This window comes from Pantherophis guttatus, chromosome 2 (assembly GCF_059756535.1).
Source record: "Pantherophis guttatus breed Tessera chromosome 2, ASM5975653v1, whole genome shotgun sequence".
In the NCBI taxonomy this organism is placed as follows: domain Eukaryota; kingdom Metazoa; phylum Chordata; class Lepidosauria; order Squamata; family Colubridae; genus Pantherophis; species Pantherophis guttatus.
In genome coordinates this window covers 129,879,910-129,889,977 of record NC_142064.1, presented here as the reverse complement: position 1 = coordinate 129,889,977, position 10,068 = coordinate 129,879,910, and the positions used below count along the sequence as shown (strand labels likewise).

General features: G+C 43.0%; 1 protein-coding gene across 2 annotated transcripts; it reads right to left on the bottom strand.

The window, feature by feature from the left end:
• Positions 1 to 2,210: 2,210 nt before the first annotated feature.
• On the bottom strand, positions 2,211 to 6,999 carry LOC117666493 (uncharacterized). Of its 2 annotated transcripts, none has more exons than XM_060688978.2 (3): positions 6,788 to 6,999; positions 4,532 to 4,639; positions 2,211 to 3,593 (listed from the first exon to the last, which is right to left on the bottom strand). In XM_060688978.2, exons 2-3 carry the CDS (start codon positions 4,605 to 4,607, stop codon positions 2,770 to 2,772), a joined length of 900 nt encoding a protein of 299 aa, XP_060544961.2. In that variant the 5' UTR covers positions 4,608 to 4,639; positions 6,788 to 6,999; the 3' UTR covers positions 2,211 to 2,769. The 2 variants fall into 2 exon arrangements, with proteins under 2 accessions (XP_060544961.2, XP_087742843.1); XM_087886717.1 differs by having other exon boundaries at positions 6,663 to 6,854.
• Between the last annotated feature and the right edge of the window lie 3,069 nt (positions 7,000 to 10,068).

The window sequence follows — 10,068 nt, the reverse complement described above, 5'->3', positions numbered from 1 at the left end:
AGAGAGTGAGTGGCCCAAAGTCATTCAGCTGACTTTTATACCTAAATCAGGACTTACAGGACAAACAGGCAATAGTGCCTTGTCACTTACTTAGCCAAACCTGTATTAGGTGGAATGAGCCAATCTAAAACTATTTCCTTTCTCAGAATTAAACTGTAGCTCATTCCCTGGTTATCTCCTACCTTACTACCAGACTATTTCATCCTGCCTTTTTTTAAAAAAGCATTCCACTTTTGTCCAGAACTCTACTGTCTGAGGCACTCTACTGCCTCTCAAATCCTGACATGAGGTTTCACTAAAAGTACACAAAATATTTAGAATACAAACAGCTCAAGATGGGTTATTTTCACTTTGGTGGATGCTTCCCAAGCGGGATCCTGTGGTTTGAACACCAGGTTTTGGACACTGGTTTTTAAGGACACCAGTTTTGATATTTCATCATTTCAAAAGGGAAATCATAGCTCTGTTTTGCAAGTTTCCTCTGAATTTGAGCAACATGGGTTCTTAAGTCTGCAAAAAAATGTTTCAAGGGTGATAAGCAAGGGAAACGGTTGCTGTTTTCTTAGAACAATGTTTCTCAACCTTGGTAGCTTGAAGATGGGTGGACTTCAACTCCCAGAATCCCCCAGCCAGTGCTGCTGGCTTGGGGGATTCTGGGAATTGAAATCCACCCATCTTCAAGCTACCAAGGTTGAGAAACACTGTCTTAGAACATCCACTCTAAAAACAGCAATAGCACTTAAGACTTATATACCGTTTCACAGTGCTTTACAGCCTTCTCTAAGCGGTTTACAGTATATTGCCCCTGATAATCTGGGTCCTCATTTTACCAACCTCAGATGGGTGGAAGGCTCAGTCAACTTTGAGCCTGGTGAAAATCAAACTGCTGAATTGCTGGCAATTGGCAGTCAGCAGAATTAGCCTGCAATACTGCATTCTGACTACTGCGCCACCACAGCTCTCTCTTAACTTTATAAACACACAGCTAAAGGTAAGAACCTTTGATTTAGTATCTTAATGCTGACAATTTCCCCGAAAATAAGACATCCCCTAATAATAAGGCCTATCGGGCTTTTGAGCGCATGCACTAAAATAAGCCTGTCCCAAAAACAAGCCCTCCCCAAAAATATTTAAACGCAGAGCTGGAAATCAGGTAAGACGGCAAGAGGAGCCCCATCTTGCTCCACATGCCCCAAAATAATAAGATCTCCCCGAAAATAAGGCTTATTTCGGGGTTCAAAAAAATGTAAGACGGTTTTATTTTTGGGGAAACGCGGTATTATAATATTGAATTGCAATACTATAATATATATTTAAGCTTTGATAGAAATTGTCAGCAATTTATCTAGTTATAATTTCCTCTCACTAATTTTTGATGTTTAGACTGGATCTTTTGCTCAATATCAAACTGCAAAGCTCTAGAGCAGTGATGGCGAACCTTTTCAGCACCGAGTGCCAAAAAGGGAGCACACGGGCGTCTGGGCTGCAACCCGGAAGAGGAGCTGCCCAGGGCGCATCCATGCACTCGAAAATGAATTTCCGGTTTCAGCCAGCTATTCTTCCGGGTTTCTGGCGCACATGCGCACGCGACAATCAGCTGGCCGGCACGCATGCTCATGCAGGAAAACAGAAGACCAGCTCTTCCAGTTTCTGGCACTGCTGCATGCAAAAAAGTCAGCTGATCGTCATGCGCGCATGCGCGCCAGAAACATAGAAGAGGAACGCGCAACGACACATGTGCCAGGCAACATGGCTCTGCGTGCCACTTTGGGCATGTGTGTCATAGGTTCGCTCTAGAGACATGATCTGAGGGAAACAAAAACACAAAGGCTTTAGGTTGGTTTAAGTCACTTGACACTTGGAAAGTATTAGGAAAATGTAGAGAGCTCATCACCATCCAATTATAGTATGTGGCATCAAAACATCCTACTCCTTACTAATAATAATAACAGACCATTCCTGTCCTGGAGAAAACTTCTTTTAAAAAGCCACAAAATTTTGTTTTGTGGCTCATATCTGTTTAATATGTCTACTTAATATAGTAGCTCCCACAATCATAATTTACTCTTCTGCCGTGTACCTCCACATTTTCAGCAGTGTAGATCTATTGTCTATTCAATGTTTGGTCCATATTCCATTTCTGACACACACTGCCTAGTTTTCTACTGGAAAGATAATCATAAGGAAACTAAGAGTGAAAGCAACTGAGATTAAGGGATACAAAACACTTTATTGCACAAAACGGGTTTCAATCCTCCGATTCCTCCACTCTTCAGTGCCCTCACTTTTTCCTCACTTCACATACCTTTCCAAACAAAAATAACTCAAAGGTTATTTTTAAGGTTATACTTCCTTATTCATTTTTTTCCTTTGAAGTCCCAATAAATCTTAGATTGACTGAAGATCAGGTTTCTTCTTTCGCCTTCTCAAAAATTCTTATGGCTTCTAATTAAAAACTTTATTTACAGTAACAGCCTACTAGTTCTCAGATGGTCAGAGAGAACTATTTTTTGATCCTGCCTCAGAAGGCAGATTAAGATCTGGACACAGTTTTTCTTCCAACAAATGACCAGAGACCTGAGCTCCAAGCTGAATTTCCTGCCTCCTCCCCTTCTTGCTGCTCCCTAGTTGGATACACTGGCTCACACAGGACCTTAGGCAAGCGAGATCCAGGATGCAGAGTCACGCTGGACCCCAAACTATCCTCAGTCTCCAGGCTACTAACCTGGACATCACTCATAATTCACATCCTACCAGAGGGAGAAACCCTCAACGCACAAATATTGGTTTGTGCACTCGCTTGTGGCGGATAAGGGTAGTGCTTTTGGTGAAACATTCCCCACATTCCACACAGATGAAAGGCTCTGATGGGGTGGCTCCGTGATGGGCAACACGGTGACGTTCCACTTCTGAAGGAGCTCGGAAGCGTTGTCCACATTCTGGACATGGGTGGCCAATGGGGGAGTCCGTGTCATGGCGCAAACGCTGGTGCTTGATCAGGCCAGCACTGTGTGCAAAGCCTCGGCCGCATTCGGGACAACGGAATGGTCGGGCCCCCGTATGTGTTCGCCGGTGCTTGGCCAAGTTCTTGCTTTGCGTGAAACTGCGACCACAGTCCCCACACGTGTAAGGGCGCTCTCCCGTGTGGATGCGCTGGTGCTGGATCAGGTTGGAACTCCAGCTGAAGCTCTTGCCGCAGTCACGGCAGACGTAAGGCTTCTCACCGGTGTGGGTGCGCCGGTGCTGCACCAGGTGCGAGTTCTGCGAGAAGCTCTTGCCACAGTCAGTGCAAGTGCTGGGACGCTCGCCAGTGTGCGTGCGCTGATGCCGTAGCAGTTTCGACCAGTGGCTGAAACTCTTGCCACACTCGTTGCAAATAAAGGGGCGCTGCTTGCTGGACCGGGAGACAACGCTGGTTGCTACAGCCATATCGCTCTCACTGTAGTTGCCAGAGACTAACAGATTCCCCTGCCGTTCTAGAGAGGCTTCCTGTTGTGAACTTGCCCTCCAGGTGGGTTGTCTGTTCTGTATTGCGGACTGGATGGCCTCATGCTTCAAATCATCTTCACTCTTGCGCACCACGCCTCTGTCAGCTATTGGAGGGGAGAAGCACTTTGTTCAGAAAGAGATCTCTCGGTTTTACAAAAAAAAAGAACTCACTGCCTCTTCTGAACTGGGTTACGAGTGGGAAATCTCTGGCCCTTCAGGTACTATTGGATAATCCCTTTCATTTTGTCTACCTATGGTCCACACTGCCTGGGAGTTGACTGAAAGAGCAACACCTGGACAACTAAAATATCCCCATCTCTGCTATACACACTTTAGAAGTCTTTTTAAAAATCACTTTAAATGATCAGAACAAAAACACATTATATAACTGAAATTTTGATTCAATTGAATTTAAAGGTATTTCATTCAGATAATATGATTATGCCCTGTATATGAAATCATTTCCTCCTCTCAATATTATACTTGACAGACTTCTATCAAGGTTCTTTTGTTCTGTGCACTTTTAAGAGACAACAGGCAGATTTCATCCCCCACACCCTGATCTAAAAAGCTAAACTAGAATTAGTGAATTCTGGATTGAAATCTTTATTCAAATCACAGACCTTGCATGGAATCTTAATCTAATCTTATTTATCTCTTGGGGTTGCTCTTAAAAAGGGAGAAATAGAGGAGAACTTTGTATGCCACTCAGAAACTTCTTGGAGGAAAAATAAAATATTTACAATTCAACATGGCTATACACCTGACAGCTCCATTGGGTAGATCAGACTATGAAATCAACTTCACAGTCTAAAATTATTTGGCTAGAATAACAGAAATTAGCAAGACTAATAGGGCTGTGCCTCCTCTTCCTCCTCCTCCTTACAGTTCATTTAGGGGGCATCTACTTAAACTGCTTCCGAAAGTTATCTGGATGTTATGGACTTAAGAAACATGCTTTAGCCTCCCTATTGCCTTGGCAATAGAGTGTAGAGTGTATATCTACCAGGTCATGTATCTGTACAATGCCCCAGTTTCTCACCTATGTAGACTCTCCTTATGATTCCACCGTTATCTGAGCCATGGATCTCTGCAATGCCAGGATCTTCATGCGCCATCTCAAAATGAGGATTTTCAAGCCAGAATGTATCTGAAAGAAAGAGAGGGGGGGGGGAATGAATGAATTAGCCACAATCACTTCCTCCCACTCCTCTCCTCCCAAATTTTACCATTTGGGTAAAAGTTAGTCACTATTGACCAAATTTATTATGTATATTTTGTGCTGCCTCGTTTCTGGGATTCAAATCCAGTCTGGCAATGTACTTGTCCAAGCCAAATACATCCAATGTACTTGTCCAAGCCAAATTACACCCTTGACACACTGTATAGAGAATAGCTATTCTGGCATTTTAAACTTGATCTTGATAACAAAGGAGATTTACAACATAGATGGGCTAGTGAATAAACCAGTTAGCTCCTGAATTATTGGGATGCTATACAATTGGCTAAATTTTAATAATTGGCTTGTCCCTTTTATGCCTTAGCAAATATGGGGACCAATTTAGCTTAATCTTATAGGCACCCCTGGCATTGATTTGAAAATCCTGGACCAATATGTTCAAAACAAATGCACGCTCTCATCAGCATCCTGCCATTACCTTGGTGTCCCAAGGACTAGAGATATCACAAGTATTAGGACCCATAATTGCATAGTTGAGTTTGGTTGTAAAACTATCTCAGCTTGTCTACATACAACTGCTTGTGTGCAAACACCGCCAGCTTTAAGAGCTTCTTTCAGCATGCTAACAAGAGAGAAAACGTTATATTTATTTCCAAAAGATTGCGATTTCCCCAATGTAGTTCTTTACATTATTAACAATAACAAGACAAACATTGACCTTGTATAGTAAACAATCTGGCTCCCACCTCTACAGAAGTGCTTCTTAACCTCAGCCACTTGAAGACTTCTGGGGATTTGGCTGGGGAATTCTGAAAGTTGAAGTCCACCTGTCTTAAAATTGCTGAGATTGAGAAACACTGCTCCCCGGTATCTCTGAACTGAGAAAACATTTATTTCTCATTTCTTTTTTTTATACATGCAGCAGTGAAAGGCACAGAAGCTACGCTAGAAAAGAATGAGATGAGAGACAAGGAACACAATCTGGATTCTCCTGGAAATCTTTTTAAGATGCCAAAGAACACTCCACCAAGTTCGCTGTTGAAATTGAGCCTGAGTGGCGTAGAAGGCTAATGCCTCCTAAGGCAGCATTTAACATCCAGCTGCCTGCAATTACTGCGAGTTCAATTCTCCCCAGGCTCAAGGTCGACTCAGCCTTCCATCCTTTCTAAGGTGAGTAAATTGAGGACCCAGTTTGTGGGGGCAATAAGCTGACTTTGTATAAATATACAAAAGTATGAAGGCTATTGCTTAACACATTGTAAGCTGCCCTGAGTCTTCGGAGAAGGACGGCATATAAATCAAATAAAAAAAAAAGCTTTGGTTTGCTTAATTAAGATCGACAACCAAGCCAAAGTTAGCTGGATTTACACAAGGGTTATACCATCAAATACGATTTTTTAATCACAATGGCTGTGTTTGCACAGGACTTAAAACTAAAATTAATTTCATGATAGCTCGGGATGCTATACTTTTTCTCAGTCAGTTTCATATCTTTCAATCTCCATCCCCTCCACCAGATTTCCTTCTCTTGGCACACTGCTCAAAGATTGCCCTAAGGATTCATTCTCGCCTTCCTTACTCTAACCTAGCAACCCCCGCCATAATTTGTTGGAGATGGGCTCTGTCTGGGGCTGCGCTCCTCAACCGCAACTTTTAAATGACAGCTTTCTCTTGTGAACTCGGGGTGGCCATCTTGCGAGCAAAGCCTCGTCGTTTCGGGCAGCGAGCTACATAAGCCCGCCGGTAGCGCAGTTTGGGAAAACGGTCGGAGCGTTGCCGAAACCGAGTGTCAAGCGTGGGGCTTTCATCGTTGCAAAACCATCACCGTTTTTCACCCAGGTCGAGGGGAGAAAAGGAGAGGGTGGTGGTGGTGGTGGTGGGTGGAATAAGGAAACTCAAGCTTGGCAGCAGAAACGATCCGATCCCAACCAATATTGCGGTCTTTTGCTACGCGACCGGGGTCTTTGCGCTCGATCGGGCAAGAGAGACTTACCGGGGAGCGGAGGAGGAGATCATTGCAAAACAGGCAACCTTGCTCCAAATGTTTTCCTACATTTTGGATGCATCAACTCCCCTCTTATTTATCCCACCCGCGCGGATCCCCCGATTAAAACTCACTTTTTAACCCGGGATGGAAGGAACCCCAGTCACGTCTCCGGGGCGCCTAAGCACCGCAGGAGGATCCGAGCCGCTGCAAGCGACTCCACTAAAGCCCAACTCTCTGCTCTGGGGAGGGGGGGGGGTGCTGCTGGGAACAGGAAGGTCCCCGATTAATTTAACCCCCCTATTCCTCCTCCTCCTCCTCCTCTCCGTTGTATTTCCTGGTGATCGCTAGGAACAGAGAGGAACTAGGAGCTCTATGGTTGAAGAGTGAGTTTGTGGTTTGCACGCTCTTAAAGAAGAGGGTTTTAAAAACCAACAAACGAGAAGGTGGTCCAGCTCCCGGAGCTCCAGTTCATGGTTTTTTTTTTAGGGAGGAGGAGGTTAAGAAAGGCTTGGGTGGGTGGGTGACTTTCCGCTCTTCTCAGGCTGTGGATGCAAATTGCAAGGCTTGCCCGTGCATCCAAATTAGATTTGGAAGAGGATTATCTCGAGATTCCCGGATTTGCAAATGCGTAACGGAGGCGTTGGTAAAAAAAAAAATTCGTTACCGAGGGGGGAAAACGGGGGTGCAGGCTGCACGGATCGTTCGTTCGGCGGAGAATCCGTGCGGATGAAACTGTTTTTAATGGGTGCATCGCTGGGCTGAACCTGCGGGGAACGCAAGGAAACACAGTTCTTCCTTCTCTGAATGCAACCGGCGTGTAAGCAGAAAGCAAAAAAAAGGAAGGCCAAAGATAAAACTAGCTTGTTGCACTTGCGTTTTTGGTCTCTTGCGTTATTCGGCCATGGCTAACTCGATTTAATGTTTCCGCAACCTGTGTCCTTCAGATCAACCCTGGATTAAGCATTAACCTAAATAAGCATCTGCTTAGGGAACCAACGGAAATGGGGCATTATTGTGCTCTGCTTTTTTCCCCCTAGCTATCATGCTCTTTAACTCTTTCCTTGTGTCAAGCTTGGCTTTAGTTTGCAATCTTCTTTTTAGGTTTGCATTTTTACTGTAACACTCTTACTAGCAATGCTTTAAAAGTATTGAAATTTAGCAGTTTTTATTCTAGTTATTAAATAATTTGCTTATATTGCTTATGGCTATTTGATGTTAAATATTTTTATTTTTAAAAAAACTTTATATTTCATATACTGTAGTTCTGGGGTTCAACCTGAGGGATGGCTTGGAAGACAACTGAATTTTTAATCTCTTTATTTCACCTTTGGCATTTACTGAGACTTAATGTTTTGTCATTTAGCATTGGAAGGGCCAAGGGCTCTGTTGTTGTACTGTGCTTTAGGGCATCAATTGACCTTAATCTGGCTGTGTTCCAGATCAGTAGAATTCCATTCCTGCACTTGCCTAGCTAGTCTGGGCACTGGAGTAGAAATGTGACACAATTTCCCAAAGCAGTGGAAAATTTGGACCTTCAACGTTTTGCATACATTACAGGTACAGTAGTCCTTGACTTACGACCACAGTTGAGGCCAAAATTTCCTTGCTAAGCGAGACAGTTAAGTGAATTTTGCTTCGTTTTATGACCTTTATTGCCATAGTTGTTAAGGGAATCACTGCAGTTAACTTAGTAACATACAGGTAGTCCTCAATTTAACAACAGTTAATGACTTTTTGAAGTTACAATAGCACTGAAAAAAGTGATTTATGACAATTTTTCACACTTATGACCATTGCACCATCTAGCAACTGAGTCATATTTATGATGGTTGCAGTGTCCTGAGGTCATGGGATCCCCTTTTGCGACCTTCTGACAAAGTCAGTGAGGAAGCCAAATTCACTTAACTGTGTGACTAACAACTGCAGTGATTCACTTAACAGCTGTGGCAAACAAGGTCATAACATGGGGCAAAATTCACTTAAGTGTCTCACTTAGCAACAGAAATGTTGGGCTCAATTGTGATTGTAAGTCTAGCACTACCTGTATTGCATTTCATGAACAGAACATCTGTAACCCTCCTGTTTTTTAATCTACGTGGCTCATACCGATTTTGATGACTGCGGCCTAAACTTGCCTGCCACTAGTATCCTGTCTAAATTAAATTCACAATCAGAGCCATGTCCCAGTTAATGTCAACTGCTGTAGAAATACATGATGTGAGCGAGGTAATATCTTTCAGAGTGATTATATGCTTCATTAAAAGTATCCAGCCAGTCATTGGAATTAATGTTAGGTGGGACAAAATGGATCTTTTGTCTGATCTAGCAGGACTGTTCTGATGTTCTAAACATTATTGTTACTGCAGTTGTAGTTTCCATTATATATATATATATATATATTTTAAAAATTTGATTTATATGCCGCCCTTCTCCGGAGACTCAGGGCGGCTTACAATGTGTTAAGCAATAGCCTTCATACTTTTGTATATTTATACAAAGTCAGCTTATTCCCCCACAAACTGGGTCCTCATTTAACCTACCTTAGAAAGGATGGAAGGCTGAGTCATCCTTGAGCCTAGTAAGATTCGAACCTGCTGTAATTGCAGGCTCCTGTGTTAATAACAGGGTGCTTTAAACCACTGTACTACCAAGGTTCCTTGGTATTGATCTTAAGCTATGCTCAATAGGGATGATGGGTGTCTTTAACACCTGAATTATATTTTCACCAGATTTTCAGTCAGCTATAAATCATTTGTAAGCTGCTGTTCTGACTTGCAGGTTTGCAGGATGTAATCTTTCTGTCTCATAGTGATTTATTCAGTTTGAGCTGCTCTCGCCTATTTGGCATCCTATTCATTTGTTTTAATTAATTCTCATGAAATCTAAGCTACTTCTTATGACATAAACATTGCTTGCAGGTTAGAATTCTAAGCCAGTGATGTTACCTAATTGGGTAATTGTTTGCAAACAACCAAGCTTGGAGAGCACCAAGGATTTCACAGTACTAAGAGTTGCTGACTGTCAGAAGAGGAATAAAAAGATGGCACTTCTTGCCACTTAATGGTTGGTTATCTGGATGAGAATGAATTGCAAAGGAAGTTAAAAAGAAAAAAAACCTGAGGTAATTGTCTTTTAATCCATTGTAGATTTCTAATCTACAGGATCTAATCTACAATTTTATATGGAGTGTCAATAAATCTTGTCACTTTCTGATCTCTTTTTCTGTTCCTTGTTTCAACAAACAACAACTCCCTACGTTAATGAAATGGGCTGAAATCAGGGGCGGGTTTCAAAACCCGTTGCTACTGGTTTGCTCATGGGCACGCATGCAACGCTTCTGCGCATGCACAGAAGCATCCGGGTGGGTGGGCAGAGACTCCCGCCGCCGCCATGACCAGTTCGCCCAATCCGG

Bases quoted from the DNA above. Each gene is read 5' to 3' on its own strand.
- LOC117666493 (XM_060688978.2), bottom strand. From the start codon at position 4,607: ATGGCGCATGAAGATCCTGGCATTGCAGAGATCCATGGCTCAGATAAC. The intron at 3,594-4,531 runs GTGAGAAACTGG...CCCCTCCAATAG, and splicing joins CATAAGGAGAGTCTACATAG to CTGACAGAGGCGTGGTGCGC.